At 47.1% G+C, this 23,042-nt stretch overlaps 1 protein-coding gene across 29 annotated transcripts in view; it reads left to right on the top strand.

Annotated features, from left to right (window-relative positions):
- Positions 1-23,042, top strand: part of MAGI1 (membrane associated guanylate kinase, WW and PDZ domain containing 1) — a 368,017-nt gene that overhangs the window by 44,884 nt on the left and 300,091 nt on the right. For 8 of the 29 annotated variants that reach the window (XM_054216223.1, XM_054216222.1, XM_054216216.1 and 5 more), the window contains exon 1: positions 1,158-6,428. The exons of 12 other annotated variants lie outside the window; for them this stretch is intronic. In XM_054216223.1, the coding sequence (XP_054072198.1) occupies positions 5,876-6,428 (553 nt within the window). In that variant the 5' untranslated portion in view covers positions 1,158-5,875. Of the gene's footprint in view, positions 1-1,156; positions 6,429-23,042 lie in introns of those variants that run through there. 9 more of the 29 variants (XM_054216215.1, XM_054216209.1, XM_054216218.1 and 6 more) reach the window with 3 other exon arrangements.

Raw genomic sequence — 23,042 nt, 5'->3', positions numbered from 1 at the left:
AGCCGAACCTTCCCAATGGGAAGCTCAAGTCAAGCCTTGGCCATCTCGGTGGGCAGCATCTTCTGCCATGGGCAGGAGGTGCAGGAGAGGTGGTAGGGCCGGGTGAGGATGAGGGGGGGAATGTCTTAAGCAGTCTGAAAGTTTTCTTTATTTTTCACTTGACCTGTGCTGTGTTTCTTCTGACCTGCCCCGGAGAGTGTGTCTTTGGCTGGATCATCTCCGCTGCTCAGGGTCAGCTGTACGAAGCGTTGCTCTGCCCTGGTGTTGCAGAGGATGTGGGACAGTGGCTGTTCTCGGCTGCAGAAGCTGGATTGTTTAACTTGGTGTGTGTAAGGGTTTAGGGCTTTGACTTTCCTTCCTGCCCTTGGCTGAATTACACCCCTTCACCAGCCCATATTGCAGTTACTGTATTCACCTAGGGAGTCTTCATGCTGTCGTTCTGATGCGTTGCCTGTATTGGAAGAAAGCAGCTGTTTTAACTAAGTCAATTAGAAAATGATAGGGTTTACACCAAGCTCACCTTGATATTGGCACACATAAGCTGACCTGGCGCTGCAGGGTTTAGTGGTAAGTGAATGTCTAAGCTCCACTGATTTAAGCAAGGGGAAGCTGAGGTGAGGTTTAAGTGTACCACCTTCATAGTGGCAGTTTCTGAATAGCCTCGGTAATGGAGCCTCAGGAGAACCGAGTGCGGGAGATGGTGCAAATCCGTTAGCGAAGGTGAGGTCCCTGCCCCTGGGGAGCCTCTGCTCTAAGGAGAGCAGAAGTACAGCAACACGCGGAGCTGCCAGCGCTGCGGCACGTGTGCTGATGGAAAACGAGATGTGCCGGATCCCTCCTGCACTGAGGGCAGTCCGCGCATCGTAAATACATCTCGGTTTGTTCTTTTAATCAGGCAAAAGCCCCCCGATCGTGCAGAGTGTGTGCACAGTGCATTCCCTTGCCATACAGGCTGCAGGTCCCCGCAGCGGCAGGTATGGCTGTCCCTGTTGGGTCGGTGCTGGGGCTGCAGTGCTGCCTTGCTCCTGTGTCTCTCGATGCCCTGGGATGTATTCTCTGGGGACCAGATACTGCTTTTCTGCCCAGGAGGAACTGAAGTGATCATGATCACCTATCAAATCCTTATGTACTTCTTTTCTTTTTTCTCGTCTAAGCTTGATTGATTTTTTTTTTTTTTTTTTTTGGCTGCAGTTTCACTTGTTTTATGGGCTGTATGTGCCATACTTGCCTGCTTAATGCTTTGTTTCTTGAAACCCGTGAGTTCAGTGGCAACGCAGTGACTGGCAAGGTCTGGCTATATTGTGAAGTCTTCCAAATTCTCCCTCAGTCTCTAGACGGGTGCTTGGGACAAGCAGAGATTTATTTGTGTAACCGGTCAAATGGAGGTTAGCATGAAGTGAAATAAAATACACATGTGTGCTCCTCTCAGCCTCCCCCGATGCCGGGTCAAGGCTGGCTTATTTTTTCTGGGTCCTCCCAATGTCAGAACCTCTCGGGGATCTGGGCTCTGGTCCACTTGCTGTCAGTAGTGGTTTACTTTGCTTCTCTGTAAATTCTCCAAGTTTGCAAACCTCCCCCAAGGCCATTGTATGACAGCATCCTTCACGTTATAGGTCTGGTAGTGGGGGGGGTGGTGGTGGTGGAAAGATATTAAAAAAATTCCACTTTGTTGTAGTCCAAACGGTCCCATTCAATTATGCATGAGTGAAGTGTTCAAAGCATGCAAATTCTTAGAAGTTGGCTCACGTGTCTCTTCTCCCCCCCTGCTCCCTGCCCTCCCTGCTGCTTTATTGTAGTGGTGCGGTGAATTTGCCGTTCTCTGGATGAAACAGAGGGAGAATGACAGGGAGAAACCCTACCAGGGCTATTTCAAGACAATTCTTCTGGCTTAGGTAGTCCTTGAGCCACAGCCTCTGCCAGGTGGGGTACTCTTCTGGGGAAGCACCACTGCACACTTGTCCTCTTCTAGCACTTCTCCCAAAGCAGTCGCTGCTGCTGCTCTTCAAGACAGGACTATGGAGTAGGTGGACCTCTAGTCTGACAAACTATGGCCTTTCTTCATAGACAAAACAAAGCCAGTGCCTTGAGGCAAGACAGTTCAGTGCCTGAGTGACACACAGCTCTGTCAGAGCTCTCTGGGCCCGGTTCAGGTTTCGCCTTGAGTTGCCTCGGCAATTCCCCTCTCAGATGTCCCTACAACTTGGGACCAAGCATGATAGTTATGCCTGGATCTGCACCTGGAGGTGTTTTGGGCAGGGTCTGAGGACAGGCTGAAGCGTGGCCCTGGAGGGGAGAGATTCATTTCCCAGAAGGTCTCTTGAATAGCTATCAAATGATAGATATTCAATTCAATGGCATGTGCCCCTCCTGGAGCTGAGCACCCTGGTCCTCTCCTGTCTCCCTAAGTTATGACCACATCACTGTCTTTGAGCAGCGAGGTGACACTGGAGAAAATGGCTTGCTGATGACATGAAAGGGCCAGTGCCAGCATCCTCATCGGCTGATGAGGGTTGATGCTAGGGTGCCTGTTATGCAGCTTTTGAAAATGCGACTATAGTGACTACTGTCTCTTGGACTTTCCAGGCCCAATTCTCTGAGTTTTCGGTTAAGGGATTTGCTAGCAGAATTCCCTTCCTTGATACTGGAGAGAGATTGGAGATGAAAGGAAGGTGGTATTAACAGTGGAAAATAGCTCTTCCTTTCCACTCCTCCTCTGTGAATGTGAAATCCTTCATTCTGCCTAGAGTTTAGCTACAGGTTATGTTTAAAGTGTTTGTTGAAGCTGAAAGTGGTTACACTGGTTGCTTAAAAGAAATAAAAGCAGTGAGTCGAGACAGCAAGATAGCAGACGAAGAGGCAGCGGGGTTGTAACTGACTTATTTATTGCAGCCTTGAGAGCAAAAAGTATTACAGAGGACAAAATTCCTATAATGTTTATATAAGGCTGTAAGAAATTGATTACAGCTCAGATACGTTTTGTTGCATGCTGCTGGGAGGAATCATAAAAGTAATGCAACAAAGTTTTGAACATTGTATTACTGCTGGTCCGTTTGAAAGCCTCCTTTGCCACAATGAAAACCTCTGATTTGTTCTTCTTGCCAACTCCAGTTGTGTTCAATTCCAGCTTCTGTGCATTGCTGCTTGCAGGACTCGGGTCTTTCAGGCTGCAGTCCTTTGGGAGTTCTTCTATTCTCACTCATATCAAACAAAAAAAGAGCTCAGGATTTTGTAGAAGTGTGTTTCCCCACAGAGGTGTTTTCTTATAGTTGTTATTTGTAAAGCAGGACTTATCCTCTTCTGCCATACTAGGAGCTTTGGAAAAGCGTTTCCTAATGTTCTTCCCAATTTTTCCCACCCCATCCCATGGTCCCACTGAACTGTGCAGCGCTTGGTGCACCGGCACATGGTGCCCAGCAGCAGCACAGGGAGGGGGCAGCTTTCCTGCAGTCCTCCTGCCCCGGTGGGACCAAGCCCTGGACTTGCATCACTGGTCCAGGGCACGTTGGATGTCCTCAGCGATGGCTTGGGCCCCTGGCCGCCCCCTTCTTGCATCCTCGGAGCGAGTACAAGTAACAGATCCTGTAAAGAGGCACTTGGGTTTTGGCATTTGAGACGTTTTACAGCCAGAAATTCCTCTCTCCTCTGGCTGTCCTCCCACCTGCCCAAGAGAGTATGTAATAAATCTCAATGTCTCTAAGCATCCATAAGCCACCGCTGGGAAATGAAGTTACTTTTACCTGTTTACTCTCTAATGCTCTCTTTCAGTGAATGTGCATTAAATTGTTTTTCAGTTGGATCTTCTCTAAAGTGATAGCATCTTATGTCCCTTCAGGAGCTGCATGCAGCAGTACAATGAAAGCCATAAAAATAAAACACACAGGTTGCTTGTGTCCAGCAAGACTAAAGACTAAAACCTACAATAAAAGAGACACAGGAGTGCTGTCTTCCTGTCTGCCCCCTTGCAAGGTCCCTGGTCCCTCTCTGCAGGGCTGCTGGAAGGGATGGCGGAGCAATTCAGGATGGGGTGCTTGTGGTGATGCTGAGTGATTTGGAGCAGAGACTGCCTAGCAGTTACTCCACCCGGTGTGCACCTGAGAACACGATGCACGTGATGCCTTGTCTTCTTTTTTGTGGGTAACTTGAAGACTGTAGATGCTTGAACGGCATCTTTGTCTTTAAATTGGAGAGGCATGAACTTGATGGATGGGCCGCTTGGTGGATAAGGAATTGGCTGAGGGTGGTGAGACACTGGCCCAGGTTGCCTGGAGAAGCTCTGGATGTCCCATCCCTGGAGGTGTTCAAGGCCAGGCTGGATGGGGCTTTGAGCAACCTGGTGTAGTGGGAGGTGTTCCTCCCACGGCAGGGGGTGGCAACTAGATGATCTTCAAGGTGATCTACAATGATTCTATGCTCATATAGCCTTTGCATGCCAAAGATTTGTTTGCAGAAGAGACATGGTGGTTTAAGAGGTTATGAAGCCCATCTGCTGTTTGCTAGTGCTGTTTCAAATGAGGAGAGTGTGTGTGCGTGTGGGTGGGTGCTGACAGACTGCCTCAGCACAGGTAAAACAGGTCTGGTCCAAACTGTTAGTCAGCAGTTGAGTTCATGAGTTGCTGCAGCTGTTTTTAGCACACATTCTTACCTTACTTCAAGGAGAAGTCCAGTAAGCTGGACACAGGATTGCAATAAAAGCGACTCTAAAATTATTAACCTGCTAATTTTAAGCCATTGCGTTACTCTGTCACTTGGATCAATGAAAGCAGCGCTTGCCACTTACTTCCTAGCATGTGTTTCTGACAAGAGCAATGGAGAGAAGGGATTTTAATTGCCATTTCTAGTTTCACTGATGATAGAGAATGGAGGGAGTCTGGATCTGACATTCTCAGAGCAATCATCCCACCAGATCTCACAGAAAGTGATAGCAGAGAGCAAAGTGCCGAATCCCATTCAGTCAGTTCCCACCAAGAAGGAAAATCAATGGAAGCACATCTAAAATAACGGTGACCGGGGAGAGCGGGCAAAATAATACAGCACTTGGATCAAAGGACTCAATTCTATTTGTTTTGACGTTAAGTGAATGGGGTTGAATGGGAATGTGTGCGCTGTTGGGTTCAACACAGCTGGCATTTTGTGGTGTAGTTTTATGTGAAAGTGAGGTGCAGTCTTAGGTTGCAGGACCTTGAATATGAAGATAATTTATTTGAAACTTCTCGAACAGTAAAAGGGTGGTGCTGTGGAAGGACTGAGATTTAAACAAAATGGTGACTGTAAAGTTGGATTTCTGAGTTAGAGTCTTGACATTTGTTGTTATAATGTTGTTGTTATTATTATTCTACCGCTAAGTGATGAGTATCTTTGAGACTTCACTGGCTGTAGAGAGAACTGCAAGATGTTCAGTACATTTGATACTGCCTATGTACAAGATCCAACCATGTATTTGAGTGCCTGGCACCTCTAGTAAACATCTTGATTCACGTAATGTAAGCTTAGGACAACAAAATTAGAATCAGATGCTCTTTTTTTTTTTGTGTTTTGTTTTCCTTCCCTGTTTCAGTCCTAAGCCAAATGGTTTACTGTGGAATACAGCTGAATTGCTTGCTTTATCTCATAAAACAAATACGCCTTTGTTCCTCTTTTGGACTGAAGTTTTCCTTAACTCTGTGTTGTGGCTTAGCTATACTCTACCTTCTCTCGTGATCTTTTTGATTTCTCTGAGAGCGCGTGCAGTTATAACGGTCTTGGGTTCCGCCTTCACGAGTAGCTGTGAGAGTTGTTCTTTCCATGCCACAAAGAGCTGCTGCATAGGCAGTGGAGATATACTGATAAATCGTTGCTTTTGTGTTGGGTTTTTTGTTTTGTTTTGTTTTGATACAGTATGTATCATTTCCCATTTGAAACTGCTTTTATTGTATCGTTGGAAAAACCCTCTTACTTGGCATTGGCAAAGGAAGCAGAGTTTAAAAGGAAAGAAAAAAAACTCCAACGCTTTATCTGCAGCATTTCATTTAATAAGCAGTATTTTGGGGTTCCTTTTGTTACGTGCTACCTTTTGAACTCTGTAAACCAGCATGCAGGTCTAATTCACAATAGCGTCACTGTGTTAAGCTGCACAAGTAAACACTTTAAATGGGAGGAAGCACCTGCGTATCGCTATTGTCTCTCCTCTTCCATTAGCAAAACTCTCTGGGCTGGCCCTGCTCAAGCCAAACCTTCCAGTAAGTGGAAATCCTCAGGCAGCAGTGGGCAGAGAGCAAAGCTCGCTGCTTTCGGGCTGGGGGAGTGGGTGCGCGTTGAAGGACAGCTGGTCATGGAGGGGAGCCTGGGTGTGCGTGTAGGCACCCGCACACGAGTGGGCTACCAAGGGCTTGCGCACCTCCTCGGCTTGGGCCACGGAAAAGCGGGTTGTCAGGATTACGGAAGTCGGCAAGGTAGGTTCACGCAAGGCTTGCTGTACCTGAAGCTGTTGGTGGGGCTGGGGAAGCTGATGAACCCTGAGGGCTGCGGTGCTCTCAAGGTACATAATGCTCTGAACTTAGTGCTCTTGTCCTGCTCATTGCGTTTGCGTAAGCAGATGCTTGACTCAGTTGCTTTCCTGCTGACTTTGTACATGCTTTGTGGACCAGCACCGTTCCCTGGTAAGGAACTGGTTAAGGCGTCATGGTTATAGATTCAACCTGTAAGAAGTTTACAAGACAAGCTTTAAATCTGGAAAAGCTGGCTTGTAGAGAAGAGCCTTAACGGCTAAAATCTCTTTAGTTTACCCAAGACGGGTCAGGAGGTGACTTATCGTGATCTAAAAGTATCCACAAACAGAAGATCTTTGCTGGTGGAGAACTTGTTTTGATCTAGCAAATAAACACGTAAAAAAGGTCAGCGACTTGAAGCTGAATTTGGATAAATTCAATTTAGGAAATACTAGGATGAATTTTCTGTCTCCAGTGCTGTGTTAATACTGTGGCCTGCCTAATGAGGAGTTGTGGGCAGTGTAGAAATCACTGGATAAAGTGCTTAGTGTTGTATAGGAGATCTTGTTAGAGTAGTGTCACTTTTGGATTTCTGGGTTTGCAATCTCTACATGTTAGAGGCATTTGGTGGTGGTGAGTTGGAGCTACATCTCAACTTATTCAGTGTTCATTTCTTGGAGTTTGAAATACCTTTGGTAAGATGCTAGTAATTATTTTATTAACCCTTCTAACATCAGTTTCCATTTAGGAGAAATTGTCTTTGTGCCCTCTAGTGGAAAAACTATTTATTTAAAGGCTTCCAAATTGGGGGAACTTCTTGCAAAGAAAGTGGAATGTGTGAGAAAGGCCACAGAGGAGCAGAGCAAGGCCGGGGAGATGAGGGGTTGCAAGAGGCGGACGTGCTCCGTGCTTCCTCTGCTTCGGTGCTCTCAAAAGTGTAGTGCTAATTACATACACAGACGTGTAGCTTTTTCAAAAGGGGAGGTAAGGGAACGTGAATAGAGAAAGAAGAGATTATCCACTGCTCACATCAGCTGGGTTTGGTGAAATTATTCTAGATGACTTGGGGAAAACCTGGTCTCGGCAAGAACCATTGGTGATTGCTGTCGATGTTCCCCGGGGATGTGGTGGGGAGGGAAGGGGAGCAGAGCAAAGCCCACTCTGGACCTTCAATGGGAGGTGAAGGGAAGACACAGAAAATGAAGGATCAGGGAATCTGACCCTGATTCCTCAAAAAAGTCCCAGAGCAGAGAGGAGGAGGAGGATGGGGTCTAAAAGAAGAGCTAACTTAAAAAGAAAAAAAAAATAGGCAAATCCGTCCAACTTCCCTCTTTAATGGGATAACCCGTTAGTGCATGAGAGAGGCTGCTGGTGTGACTAAGGCTTAGGAGCAGAATTTCAGATCATCTTGGTGAACAGCAAAAACAGCAGCACCAACATGACGAGGTACAGGGAAGAGGAGGGTGCGGTGGTGGCTCTGGAGGGAGCAGGAGGTGACTGAGGAGAAGGAGCAGCCGCGGTGCAGGTGGTCCGTGGTGGTGGTGGCTGTTGCGGATGGCAACAAACAAGTCAACAGCGTCCTGAGGTTTGGGGAAAGGAGTCAAATCTCTCATTACAGAAGCAATGTGCGTTGAAACAAGGCTGATAATTGCTTCCCGCTGCAGTGACGGGTGCGGGGTGGTGCGAGGCAGGAGGGAACCGGTCACGCTTGCAAGTCTGGAGATGAACCGCACAGATGGGAGGCTTGGCAAATGGGGCCAGAGAGGGAAAGCTGAAGGAATTGTATTTGGAAATAGAAGCCTGAGTGCAGGCAATACATTTTCTGACGCGTAAAAGGTTTCTGTAAAAAGGATGATGATCGGCTTTTAGCACCCACTGGGGAGAAATGCCTTGATTTGCCTGAAAAAAATATTCAAGGTGCATATTAGGGGAGAGTTTCTCACTAGGAGGGTAATGAAGCAATAGCAAAAGAAATTGTGAATCTGCTTCACTGGAGGATTTGCAGAGCAGTTAAACTGGTGCCTCTTGCTGATGTGTGATTTCTCCCCCCACTCTGTTGCCTTCTGTCCACCCACCCACCACGCAGGCTCTATTTTACTCATTAATCCGCCGAGTTGGACTTCTTGTTTCTGTTGTTAGAGGTGCTTTCAGGGTCCGGGGGTCAAAACCAGTAGCAGTGTTGTAGGCTGTTATATGGCTTTGGGATATAAATTCTGCTCTCAGTGCAGTCATGAAAACTTCAAGCACTGATGTAGATCACAAGAAATTGCTGCTGTCCTAATTTTTCCTTCCTTCTCCGCTTATTCCTGGAGCTGCTCATTTGGGATGTTATGAGAGCAACAGATGTGAATGTGATGGAGTCCCCACACCCCTCTCCCGTCACTGTCATCCTCCCTTTCGTTGTGCTGGACTGTCATTCTTGTTTATTTTGGTTTGAATTATAATTGGAAAAACTGTTACAGCTCTGTTTATTTGCTGTGTGTCATGAGTCACTGTTTGTATTTGCTGCTGTTTGCATTGCCTCTCCTCTCCCTCTGTCTCCCTCGCAGCCACAGCTCTCCTCCGCGTGTCTCGGAGCCGCTCCTCCTGTTCTGAGTCTGCGATGCTCTGCGCTCCTGTGAGTGCAGGGAAAAGCGAGCTGGCAGTGAACATCCAGAATTAGGCTTTTTTCTTTTTTTTTTTTTTTTTTTTTTCCTTTTTCTTTTTTCTCCTCCTTCTCCTGGTATTTTGTAAGGGTCCTTGTTTGAATGGAAAGATTCTTTGGAGACTCCTTCCCTGAGATCTTGGTGCTTAATTAGTCTCTATCTTATTCCTGACAGGCAGCGAGATCAATACTGCTTTTTCTGGCTTGTGAATTTCAGGGAAGGGAGGCAAGGCATGTTAAAAGGACCGTGTTTGAAGTTACTGAGATGCCCATGGACAATTCCATCATCTGCTGTCACACTGGCAGGTGTAAATCCCTTCGTGTGCATTGTCACTGGGGTGAAGAGTCGGGCATCCTGCATGAGACCATGATGCGGGAAGGATTTTGAGAGGCTTTGCTCTCACCATTTCAGCACAGCAGCAAGTTGCTTTTCTTTGCCATGCCTCAGTTTTTCCTGGTATGTAGAATGGGGATAAAGTCGTAACATCCAGGCCCAGCTCCCCCCGCCACGGCTCCAGCCACTGCCCCTGGGTGTTGAAGCGCTTCCACCATCACTTGCTAGGTTTATTTTTGTTCCAGGATAATGTTTTGCGATGCATCAAAGCTTTGCATGGCGAGATTGGTCAAGCAACCAATGCCTTTTTGTATCAGTCATGTTGTTCAAATGCGACACATCTCTGCCAAATGGCACACGGCAAGGTGTAAGGACCATGACCTTGGTGGCCAGCAGCCCAGTGCAAAGGGTGGCCATCACAACCAGCTTTCCCCAGGGCTGCCCAAGAGAGACTGACTTGTGCCTCAGTTTCCCTGCCGAAGGAAAGGGGTTGGTGATTCTTACAGAGGACTCTGAGCTCTGTGGGTTAGAAATGCTGGGTAAGAGCTTGTTCTCAGATGGAACAGGGATTTCTCCTGGTTCTCTAAATTAAGAGGCTAAATTAAGAACACAGTTCTTCCTCCCAAGCCATTTTAGGAGGCTAAATGGTCTCAGAAGGTTTGCTTTGAAGCTTACAAGCTTGGTCTCTACTGCTCACACGACCAGCGCAATTTTGATCCCAGGCAAAGGCAAATACCCAGATGCTCTGGGTTGGGGTGTCTGACCACAAGGCTGCAGCATGGCCCCAGTTGCAAGGAGCTGCTGGTCTATCGGGAATCGGGGCTGACCAAATTGGCCTTTGGCAGGGGCTGTGGGTGCTCTGGGTGGATGGGGAAGGGGCTCTCCCAGTTCTCGTGGCCTTGGGCGATCCCTTGTGCCTCCCTTCCTTGCTCCTGGCAAAGCGCCGTCATTATTACCCAAGAAAATCATACAGCTCCTTGACTTCGAAATCTGAAAAGTAACATCTTGCAAGTCGCTCCGTGTATTTATCAAGGAGAAACAGGCAATTTATTTGTGTCAGCTTAATAGAGCTTCAGCTTACAGAGCTCCGTGTGGGAGAATTAACGATGGGTCCCGAGTCTGTCTCGGGTCCTCCACCATTTCGGCAAATGTTTGATTGTGAATCCACTGTAAAACAGCTCCGAGCTTCTCATGCCTGAATTAGCAGCCTTGATAGAGAGCAGGCAGGCTTTCAGGTATAAAATGTCCATTTTGACTCTTTAAGAGTTCTGGAGTGGCCCATGGAGTGTAAATTTTTTTTATTCTATTTGTAATGCAAAACCTTTTAATTATCTCCAATTTATAAATCCCTAGTTTGGTACTTGAGTGCCTGTAAGAAAATGCTCATCTTTTAGTGGATAGTAATCAGTGTCAGAGGAAACGGGGAATAAATGGCGTGTTTTAAATGGTGTCAGTTCCAACAACTGGAATGTATAATTTAAGTCACTTATATTTAATCATCCTTTAAACACTGAATTTCAGCCTCTGCTGCTTGACTCGCAGGAAGCTGGCAGCTTTTTAATGCCACTATGGTAACACTTGAAACTTCCTTGAGTTGCTGTACGCTCCGATGTGGCTCTTCACGGCGTGGGGTGATGCTGCATCTGCAGCCGAGTGTCTGAGCCTGGCGCAGGGGTTGTGCTCTGCTTCGCCTCCCTGCAGCCCCGGTTTTGGAAGTCTCAATTCTTTTACCTTATTACGGAGCCGTAACATCTGCTGTAAATATCGCAGAGACTGTAACAGCTGCTGAGGGTGGGATTATGGATCTGAGGCCCATGTATAACAGCTAAACATATTCTAGCAATACAGCAGGTTGAAAAATAAAGTGGATAAAGCTGTGTGCATCGTGCTCTGGATCCGTGAGGTGGGGATGTTCCTGCTGGAGTGAGCTCATGCCCAGTTCGGACTGGGGACCAGTGCCTGGAAGTGGAAAGCTTGGATTTCCTATGTTTGAGCAAGGAAAAGGTGTGATGCGGGGTGCAGCAGGTCCCGATCCTGCCTCAGGAGCAGAGCAGCCGTGCCCTGGGGTCTTTGCAGGAGCCCACTGGCTGGAACCAAGTGTGTGGGACTGTTGGAGCTCTGCTGGGTGTCTTGGTGACAGGTACACAAGTCACTGCAGTAACAGTGTGCGTGATTTAAATTGCATTTTATAGGAGTGTATGTATGTTTGTGCATATGTATATGCATATGTAAATTCATGGATATATGTATAAAGAATCACAGAATGGTTTGAGTTGGAAGGGACCTTAAAGATCATCCAGTCCCACCCCCTGCCCCGGGCAGGGACACCTCCCACCAGCCCAGGTTGCTCAAAGCCCATCCAACCTGGCCTTGAACACCTCCAGGGCCGGGGCAGCCACAGCTGCTCTGGGCAGCGTCTTCCAGTGTCTTGCCACCCTCACAGTAAAGAGTAAAGAAGACTGAGCAGATGAGAAGTCCTGTGTGTGTTCAGGATCCTGTGGGATTCTGGTCCCTGGCTGCTGCCCCTCCACCCGCTCCCTCTTCCCTGCCCCGGTGGGCACCCTGACTGTGGGTGAAATAATTTAATGCAATTCTTGCTCTTGGCCACTGGTTGATGGCGTTAGTGGAGGGAGTGGAATTTCATCCATAAAAAATACAACTGGGCTGCCGGGGAGTGAGCCCCAGCAGAAGGGGTTAGCAGCAAAGGGAACCCATGCACTCTCTGTATAACGCAGAAGTCGGTCTCCTTTATTTGAAATTGCACATTGAGACGGCATTATAAGAGACTGTTTGCCTACATGAGAAATAGGTAGTTTTTGTTGTGGCTGGCAGGCAAATTATATAGTCTTAAATTAGAAGCTGCCACTTCTATTTGGAATAAAACTTGCTTTTCTGTATATGCATGAGAATATTAGCGTTTCAAGCCTGCTGAGCTCTACTGAATGTGCACTGGATTTGCAAAGGAGCCCATTAGTGCTCGTGGAGGTTAAGAGCAAGGAGGGGGCAGCGTGGAGGAACGTCTTAATGAGACAGGGTGAAGAGTTGACGCGAGGACACGGAACGCTTGGAGCCACCTTCTGCTGTGGGAAGAATCCGACTGTCACTGGAGAAGCGGCAAACTCGGGCAGCTCGGCAGTCCTGTGTCCATGAGGAAGAGGCAGCGGTGGTTTCCAAACCTCCTCTCCGAGACTCTCCTGCAGCGTTGGAGGTGGCTTGAATGTGGATCAGGAGATGATGGAGGAGCTTTGTTCCTTTCCTGCTCGCAGCCACAAAGTGAACGGGATGCAGAGGAGAAAAGAGCACCCGTTGGCCTCATTTCCCCGGGGCTGAGGGGGGGGTCCCAGGTCAAGCCGGGCAGGAGGGTGGCAAGTTCAGCCTGAGCTGTGTCCTCCCGCGGGACAGCCCTAGAAGTGGGTGTGGGAGAACAGCAAACACAGAGGCTCAGCAGCAGCCGGTGGTGTGAGCTGGCCTGGGGCTGTCGTTCGCCACCTCCTCAGCATCAAGGCTGATGGGTCAGGGCTGCGCTGCCCCGACGTGAGCTGAGCTGGAGGGGCCCGCTGGGGGTGTCATGGCTAAATGGCGCAGGGGTTCATTTTTTATTATTATTTCTTAATTTTTACAAGTATTTCAGTTCCTGAGGTGGCTCAGAGTTGGCAGGCACCAGCAGGCAACGCTGCGTTGGCTTTCAGTGAGAGTTTCACCTCGAAAATTGAGGGATCGGGCCTGGAAGCCCAATGGAAATATTGGGGCTTGAGGGAGAAGAACTTACAGCGGGCCCTGTAAAATGGGCCCTTCCGCCTGGGCATTTACAGCTCTCCAGATTGTGTTTAATTTTTTATTTTGTTATTTTAAAGACACAGCACTGTGTAGCGACAGGAAGAACTGAAGGAATAATTGGGTATTTATTCTGTGCTTGTCACCTTGTTTCATATTGTTGCAGTAATGGCAGAGAGCTCATCATTTCCTTGAATTTATTCACTGCTCAGGATTACTCACAGCATAAATTTCTGGGGAAAAAAAAACCCACAAGCCCACCAGCAACTCTAGATGTTCATGTAAGTTGTGAGATGAGCTCAAAAAAACCCCACCTTTAGCTTATTTAGTGCCCTTCCTTCCCCCCCCTCCCCAAGATTTAAAGAAATGTTAGCTGTGGAAGGATCTTTTAGCTCTAGAATTTTTCCAGTTTTGTAATGTAAAGGTTCGCTTTTTTTTGTTCCCTGGGCAAAAATGATGATCTAAAAGCCTTTCACTTAATAAAAGTGGATATTTCTACTTTATCGCATGACTCCAGGAGCTGAGTTTTTTTAGAAAACCATCAGATATGTGTGAAAACCATCAGTCTTGGCAGCATTGAAGTCGTTAAGGAGAAGTTCAGTGCTGTATTTGCTCAGAACTGAGCGTATCAGGACTGGGTAGGTTGCTGCAGTCTGGCGTGCTGAGCAGCACGGCTTTTTTAAAGCTCCTAGTACAAGTGCATACGATTATATTTTGAAGTTTATTTTCTGCCACACTTGACAAAACTTTATTCACTGCAAGGATGGACTTTTTAAAGGCAAGATCCTGGAGAACTTATATTAGCTTCTTTGGGGAAACATGGATGTTGGTCTTTGCCAGGCTGTTGATGTCAACGCTGTAAAGGCAGGTAGCTAGAGATGCACTGTGCACCTTTTGGGGTACCTGGAGGTTCCCCATTTCCCTGTCTCAGGTGACATGTGCCTAGCTCTGGGTGGCCTCATGTCATCGCAGCTTGGACTGTCCTGTTGGGTGGCGCTGAGCTGTGCTGCAGTCCCAACTTTGTGGGGCTGCCTTGGGGCAGCACCAGGTCAGGAGGTAAAGTAACAGATGGGGTGGTGACACATGATGCAGATGTGGCCAGATCCAGGATGGCGGGGGCATGTTGGTAACGATTTATGCCTTTGTTCAGTAAGAAACATAGGGGATGGGGTAGACTGGGGGTACTTAGGGGCAGGCATAATGGGACTGATAAGGTTTGATTTACTTTGAGAAGGTTGGTGGTCTCTTGGGATTATAAATTTTAGCAAAAGAACCAAACTGCTGATGACAAAAAAACCAAGCAAGCAGAAGAAAAACAAAAAGATCCCCAAAACCTTGACATGGCCAAAGTTTTCTCTCAATGTAACCTGTCTCCATCCCATATGGGAATTGCTATACTCTGATAAAGCTTCTTTTACAGATTGCAGAGTCGGAAGGGCCCTTCCCCAACATTGGACACTTTATTTATTGTGTATGTTCTTCCTTTCACTGCTTGGAATATATTGTATCTGTCTGGTTTGAAAATTTAGAACGTGAACAATCCGTGTTATCCTTTCCATCCAGTATGGACCAGCAGGAGTCCAAAGCCATTCTGGTAGAGACTGGCATGTCCTCTCGCACTACTTTGTTGGACCTTTGTAAGGATGACTCGATTTCAATTTGAAATGTCTTTGAATTTCATGTTTTTTGAGAGCTGGCCATCGACGCCTCTCTGCTGCCTGGTCCCACCAGATCCTCCATCCCCAACATCTCTGCCCAGCAGTGCCCCATGGTGACAGTGACCCTGGCCCCTGGGAGAGGTGTGTGGCTCCTGCTCAGGGCTAACCCTCACCTCCACTGCTCAGCTCCATCAGCCTACAGGCCAACCTGCTGTTGCCTCTTTAGGTAGTTTAACCTGTGCTATATTTCAAAGTAAAATGAACCAGCCCGATGTCACAGCCCTTGTGAGCACCAGGGGAAACCTGAAGAAAGGAGAGGGCAGGATCACACCTGTGTTACCTGTGCTTGTGCTGAGGGCTTCTGCCTGGGCTCCTGAGGTCGGGCTACTGGTAACACTGGTCTTCAGTTGTCTACCTTCAGCGTGACTGGGCTGTTTCTATACCCCCTGAGTCCCAACTCAATTAAAAGAGCATATTAGCAGATCGGGCAGACCTGGGGAAATGGCATTATTTACAAGGCAGATATGCTAAAAGCGGATATTACTGTAGCGGGACTTGCAAGTCAGTGTGCCAGCTCTGCCCCAGCCGGCCGGTGGGGATGCCAGCCGCCACATGGGCACCCACCGGAGCCTTGGTCCCTGTTCCAGCCGTCTAGCCAGACTGGCACCGGTGTCTGGCATAAATAGTATGTTTGTAAGAAGTCATCTGATTTAGGATTTTCACCTGAGGTGTGACATGGACACGTCGTGAGGATCGTGCTGTGAAATGGGCAGAGCAAGCCCTCCGACTGGGAGAGCGGTGGCCACCCAGCCAAGCGTGGGTTTTCATGCTGGAGCACAGGCAACATAAGGAAGCTATATGGAAATTGGAGCAGATTCTCGTGCAAGATTTCTGGCAACCTTTGACTCTGGGGAAGCAGTAGTCCCTGGACCAAATGCGCGCTTACAGCTGCGGGAAAGCAGCCTGCCGTTTCCATCCTTCTGCCCATTTCCCTTTCCGATCTATAAGCTTTCATTTCTCAGCTCCAGCAGGTCTGATTATATTGCCGGCACTGTTTGGATACCGGAGGAGACTTTTTTTGACAGTCATGTGGGAGCTGTTCCTTATTTGCTTGAATTCTGGGTTTACAGTGATGCAAACAACGTGATACTATTTAGCAGCTATAATAGAGGTCAAAGCCCTGTTGTCTTAGGTATTGTAAAAATGCCTTGTAAAAGGCTGTACATTACCCAAATGTGCTACAGGCAAGGCGAACAAAAGAAGGAATAAGCCAGGCCTTCACAGCTGCTCCTTTATAGATGGGAAACTGAGGCACATGTAAACATGCAGGTGTGTTTTGACAGCACCTGAAGTGGGACCCACGTCTCCTGTGTTTTCCTCCAAAGGACTTTTTGTTTGCGTGGGTTGACTTAGAGTCGGTTGCTAAAACAGGCTATGGCTGGGTGCAATTTGCTCGCTGCTTTATCCCCTTTTGAGTTGAAATGCTTTGAAACGGATCCAGATAAAGCTCATCCACTGCTGGGACATCTCTAATCTGCTTTCAGGAAAGCTTTTTTTTTTTTTTTTTTTCCCTCTCCCCCTGAAACCTGGCCGGGGAGGGACGGGAGCATGCTCAGTGTCCCGCGCCCAGGTATGAAGCAGAGGAGCTCCTGCGATCACACCCTCTGCCAGCGGCTTCTCCCTGGCCGGGGATCCCAAACTGGAGTGAGTGAGAGAAGGAGGTAAGGAGGGCTGAGCACGGGCTTCCACAGCGTAAGTGAATCCTGGGGCAGGTTTTTTTTTTTCCCCCCCTTAAGACGCAAGGAAGAGGCTTGAGTAAGAGTTGAATGAGCCTGAGAGGAGTTTCTCAAGGAGCACCCCTCAGGCGGCTGCTTGCTGTGGCGGCTCTTTGTTTGCTCCCTCTCCCGAGCCCATCCTTCGGAGCCATCTTGAGAGCTCGGGTTCATTTGGTTTCTTTCTAATTAAGTTCCTGGTCCGCTGGCTGTCAGGGCAGGGTTGCCCATCAGTCAGCCCGGCTTGCGGTGCATGTCTGTGTGCTCGGTGCCAGTGTCAGCTTTGGCTCCAGCTTGTATTTTTGGAAATTAGGTTTAAAAGCTGCAAGTTTTACCAAGAAAAGTAATATTTTTCTTTTTTTCTCTCTCTCTCTCTTTTCTTTTTTTTTCTTTTTTTTTTTTTAAAATCCTCTTCAATTTCTTGCTTGTCTGCAAACAGTACAATTCTTACCTGGTTGTTGTTAGGTGGCTGCCAGGAAGGGCGGTGCTATCGCCCTCTCCCCATGTAGCTAAGAAGTTGTGTGTGTTCTTTGCTGCATTGAAATCCTGAATATTTATGTTACGGTCCTGTTTCCTTGCCATAATCTCTACTTAGAGATCATTGTGGTTATAGTTCCTAAATGATTTGAGCTCTAATAAATAGTTCATTCTATTTCACATCAACAAGCCAAAATAATAACTTGGTCTTTAAGGATATAAATTCCTTTTATTTCTTAAGGTATTGTTTGCTTTTACTATTAAAGTTGTTTACAAGAAAATGTTTTTAAGCAATATATTGTTCACTTGTGTATTTTGAAAGAATAACAATAAAACATTATTGTGCTCCCGATTTCCCTTTGAAAAGGCAACGTAACCCTCCAAGCAGGGTTCCTTTCCGTGCTGTAATGGTTCCGTGCTCTTTACCATTGTGTTCCTTAAATAAAAAGCACGAGATGATCCTGTTTCACAGAAACCTAACAATTGTTTTTCATAAACAGTGTGTGCTCTGGTATCTGTTGCAAATAACTAGATTCATGTTTATAATTGTATCTTCTTAATGAGTATTCAAGTTGTTGGATACTTCCGTGTTTTTTGGAACTAATTGTACCATGATTTTAAAAAAGCACTTTATGTAATTGAGTCATTAACTTCTGATACAAATGTGATGTAAATGGCGGAAGTCCATATTTGAAGGGCTCTCATGGCACAAGGATCCCAGTAAAGATCGCTCTGGATGCGCATTCAGTGAATTCCCAAACTCCCAGTCTCCTTTTGCTTGTGGCTTGGTGCAGGAGCAGAGGTATGTACCAACCCAGCACTGGGCAGGGCTCGTGAAATTGGGAGGACCTGTGGTTCCTAGAGCTAAGCATAGGCTTAAATATCTTATTGAACTCAGCCTTAACTTGTTCTCCCTTATTGCCTACACCTGCATGTGCTGGAGGTGGCCCAGAGGCTGTGTGGGGGTGGTTGGGTAGATTTTGTTCTTTGCTTTGAAGGGCAGGTGATAAATGTCAGAGTCCCCCCACCCCCAATCATCTTGTCAGGAAATGCAAACGATTCCCTGGTGACTGATGGGAAAGGAGAAGGTCAGCGCTTAGAGCTCTGACCAGAGCCATGGGAGAGTGCTCCTAAATGCATAGGAAATGTTTGCAAGACCAGCTTGTTGGGGCAATGTGAGTGAAAGCACCCTGCTTCAGGGAGAGGAGAGGACATGCCTAGCGGGTGCCACGAGGTGAGCAAGACAGCCAGAGCTGTAAATCCTTCGGAAACAGTTGCAGATGCTGCAAAGTCTGCCATAGGCATTTGAGCTGCAGCGGCGTGGGGTGCTGGGGAGAGGGGTGAGCGATGGATGCTGAGATGGTGTTAGTGCTGCTGCCGCCCTGCCTGCCCCTCGCCTCAGGCAGGAACGCAGCAGGAGAGTTGGTTTTCTCCATCAGACAGAAGGGGCTGATGTATTCTCATGTCCAAACGTTACTGCCAGGTGTGCTGCTGAGTTTCAGAGGCATTGCCCCATCCTAGAAATACTGACTGGTGTCGTTTGCTGCCTGTGCCCTGCCTGCTCTCCCAGCACCATCTGTGTGATAGTCCCTGGGGGGCAAAAGCACCTGAGCTGGGCACAGACTGGTTTCCCTGAGAGGATCCCCAGGCTGGGGTCGGGGTGCTTGGCTGTTCCTCTACTGCTGCAGGGTCGATGTGGCTCTCCTGAATTTTTCTCTGTGCTTGACTGATGGTGGGAGAGAACAAGCACAGCTCAGGGGAAACTTTGGGTTGTCTTGTTCATCCATCCTGGTTATGTCCTTTGTAACACAGATCCTCTCCTTCCTTTCTTTCTTCCTCCCTTGAAGTTACTCTGTTCTACTCTGTTCTACTCTGTTCTACTCTGTTCTACTCTGTTCTACTCTGTTCTACTCTGTTCTACTCTGTTCTACTCTGTTCTACTCTGTTCTACTCTGTTCTACTCTGTTCTACTCTGTTCTACTCTGTTCTACTCAACCCTACCAGAGCCCAGAGGCTTTACCTTCTCTGTGTAGGATCTTCTGACAGCAAAGCTCCAGGGATGCATCCCAATTGTATAACTCTTGGTAATCTCTCGAGTTTCTGCAAGCAATCTGAAACCTCCCCGCTATGTTTGCGCAGCTCAGCAGAGGTTTTCAGGCTCGGGATGCGGGCTGCCTAGCTCCTTGTAAGAGTCAACCCTGTGCTGTCTACTAGGGAGAGCCTTTGAGAAGAGAAAGCTGCTTTCTCCTGCTGCTTGCTATATCTCCTGTGGCATTATCCACCTCCAGAACTATTTCTCTGTGAATGAGGTTAATTGTAAAACAAAGCCCAGCTGTAAATGGCCTTCCAAAATTGTGCAGTTTTAGTTATCTGATCTCGCTGTGCCCTTTGTCTCTGGGCTGTTCTGACCTATTCATGTCAAGAGAGCAAAGAATCTGTAAGACTCTGATAAATTTGTACAGCCCCTGCATAGTCTAGGAGAAGGTCTTATTTGATCTGACGTTTACTAATCTGCCAAGACTTTCAGTGATTTGTTTTCATACCGAGTTGAGATTCATATGGCATAGAGAAATGGCTAAACATATTGCATTGGTAACAACAGCAAGTATGAAGCCAAGTAATTGCATTCACGCACTTGAAAATTCCTTCCTGCATGTTTTTTTTTTTTTTAATGGGGATTTATTCCTTTTGCTAATTGTCAGGTTGCTAATTTCATTCACCTGGTGAAGTGCTGGCGGAGTGATTCCTGTGAATTACTGTTTGTTTGGTGTTTGGTTTGGTTTGGTTTGAGGCTTTTTGTTTGGTTTAGTCTTGCATTGCATTCATATTTTCCTAAGCCTGCCGCTTTAGCGCGCCAGTTGTAAAAGTGATCCCAAGCATCAGATTGTTTGTCTACCCACCAAGTGACTGGTCAAACGGCAGCTTATATAGTGCATAGATGTTCTCGAGTTTGTGTCCTTAAATGGTTCTCACAATACAATGGGAACATCCTGGATTGCTTATGTATTTTTGGCACTTTGTGAGTAAATTAGTGAAATAGTGAAATTCTCCAATGTATGGGGTTTTGTTTGGGTTTTTTGTTTTGTTTGGTGCTTCCCCCCCCCTCCCCCTTCTATTTCTTTGTGTTATTTTAGGATACCCTGCTTAGGTAACGCTAGAAATAGTTGGTTTTAGATCTGGAATCTGTATTCAATGAAATCAAGCTAGAAGTTTATGCAAACCCTTAGATTAGAAAAACTTATTATGCAGTTCTAATCGTTATATCTGAAACCCAGAGGGTGTCAATCCCTTTATTGTAAATACTGTTACTTTGCAGAAATCCATAGTGGTGGCATAAACGCAGCACAGGAAAGTTTGTGCACAAAAAAAAATTGGTTGTCCTTTTAAGAAAAGAAAAAACAACCAACCACACCATCTGCAAAACGTCACACTATTAATTTTGATTTCAAGCCCGAAGAGTGTATTGTCTGCCATAAAATAAAGCATGGTAGTGGATCAGACAGTAAAGATGCCCATACGTGGGGTACCAAACAAAGGTGCTAACTTGGAGTATCCTATCAGTTAAAGTTTGTTTTGAAGTGAAAAACATAAGTTTAAAAGTTAAAGTCTGTTTTGAAGCTGAGATCAAGGTTTCCAGGACTGAGTTTCAGGCTTGTGGGCAGGTGCAGCCCAGCTCGGGGGGACCATAGTGCTCGGGACTCCCCCTCTCTGAGACCTCTGCTCTCGCCACACCAGTGGCTTCGCTGCTTCTTTCAAGGAACCCCCAAATCAGCACTCGCTGCATGTCCTCATGTCACGTAGATTTCGTTGCCCATTTTCTGTACCTATTTCCTTCCTTGCAAATGCTACAGCTCCTTCCCAGCTGGAGGACAGAAGGGAGCACAGTGGGGGTCTGGAACAGTGGGAATTAGGTGGTGGTGCCTGCGAGGGCACGCTAACCCCTACCATGGGAGGCAGAAACAGCTTTATGTCGCTCTGCTTTCCTAACTCCAGTAACATCTCTGCAGCCCTTTATCTGGGGAAAGGGCTCCAGCCAGCATAGCCGGCCCTGGGGCCTTGTGGCACAGTCATCTGTGTCCTTGTTTTATTTCCTCAGCTTGTGTTTCATTAACCTTTTACCCCGCTTGCTTTCTGCGGACTAATTTCCAACAGGCACAGGAGCAAGCTCAGCATTTCTTGTCTCCTCCGCACCCTTGTGCGCACCATCAATAGTCTTGACCTTTCCCATGGATGCTCGGCAGCGCTGGTGGAAGTGTCTCTCCCCTGCGTCCTCCTCCTCGCTGGCTGCAGCATGCCTGCCTGGGGTCCAGGGAGGGACGCCCGCTTTAAAGCGGTGCGGAGTGTTTTACAATCTTGTAACCTAACAGCAATCAGGAAGGAGCTCGCTCTTTCTGGAATTAGTAAAACATTAATTGTCTGCCAGTAAACCTGGAGGCGAGCGCAGCTGGCCGTGCGTTTGGTTTCATTTAAAAACTATTTAGGATAAAATCTGTTGACAGCTTAAAGCTGTGTAGCAAACTTTTTTCCCTTTTTTTTTTTTTTTTTTTTTTTTTCATATTCACACCATGAGTACGTTGGCAGAAGGTTTGGGATGCTCACCAGCTATATTACTCAGTTTTTGGTATCAGCATATTAACTGCACACTTGATATTTTACAATTGCAATGACTTTGTATTAAGCAATTCCTTTGATAATAATCAGAGGGAGTCTGGGTTGAGAGAGCATTCGTTGTGCCTGGATCCTTTGTTAGGGTTTAAAAATAATACCAAGTTTTGGAGACAAAGGTTTTTAGAGAGGCCAGCTTGCTTCTCAGAAGGACTTTTAGTAACTAACAGGTTACTCATATCTTTAAAACTGTAGGGAAGCTCTGAGCCACCTCTGAACTGCAGCTCCTGTTGCTCCATTAGGATTTTTGCTATGTATAAATCATTCCTAAAAAAAATAGATAAATTTTTATTTTCTGTCCTCCCCAGGAAAGATTATTGTCCTTTTTGTCAAATGCTGTGAAGCTGGGTAGGAAAGGTGGCCGTGAATGGAACTCTCTGCTTTCACCAGTGCTTCTTCTGGCTGATGTCTCAAGTGACAGGGGAGAAGTCTGCATGTTCGTTTTGGGGCACACAGTCTGTCTTTGCCCAAATATTTTGTAATTAGGAGCGTGGCGTCAGCGGGGAGCAGTGCCAAAAGCCGGGGTGTCGGGCAGCCAGGTGGAGCAGACTCTGCAAGACAGGAACCGTCTCACAAAGCCAGTCTTTGGGCGTCAAAGGGGATTCTTTGCTTAATTTCAACTACTGCTGTGGTTTAGGCTCACCAGCCCTGAAACATTTATTCTCTCCTCCTTACCTTCTTTTATTTATTTGTTAATCCTGTCTGTCAGCTTGCACCAATGGGCTGCTTCGGTGTCTGCATGGCTTAAGTCTTTTCTCTCATTTGCAAAAAGTGTGGTTTTTGGTTTCGAATAACCCAAGTTTCCAGGTCACCTCCAGCCAGCTGAGGGCTCTCAAATGTATGGTCCAAATCAATGCTGTTAGCTCCCAAACTGTGCCTCGGGAATCATGAAAGGGTCCGTTTCTGGTGTGGTCTCCAAGTCCTAGGTTGGTGCGTTGCTTGCTGTGAACCCCGTGGTGTGGGAGCACTGTGGTGCTGCTGTGTGTCTTGGACATTGGTGCTTCTTGGCCAGGACCTGTGTTGTCTTGTGGCCCATGGCAGGGAGTGGGTGAACTGCAGATGCAAACCAGCACTGTAGTGCTGCGAGGTGGTGCATGGTCACCTCTGGAGGTCGGACATCTCACCTCCTGCCAGCTCGTCTCAACCTCCTGAGGAAATTGGCTGAGGCTGGTGACAGATGTGGTGTCTGAGACCTCACCCTTTTTAAAAATAAGCCTAGATTGGAGCATGCGTTACCTTTATTGATGAGTAGAG

The sequence above is a fragment of the Rissa tridactyla genome, chromosome 10, assembly GCF_028500815.1.
Source record: "Rissa tridactyla isolate bRisTri1 chromosome 10, bRisTri1.patW.cur.20221130, whole genome shotgun sequence".
NCBI classification, from domain to species: domain Eukaryota; kingdom Metazoa; phylum Chordata; class Aves; order Charadriiformes; family Laridae; genus Rissa; species Rissa tridactyla.
Note: the sequence above shows the minus strand (reverse complement) of the source record. Positions and strands in the feature narration are given on the sequence as shown.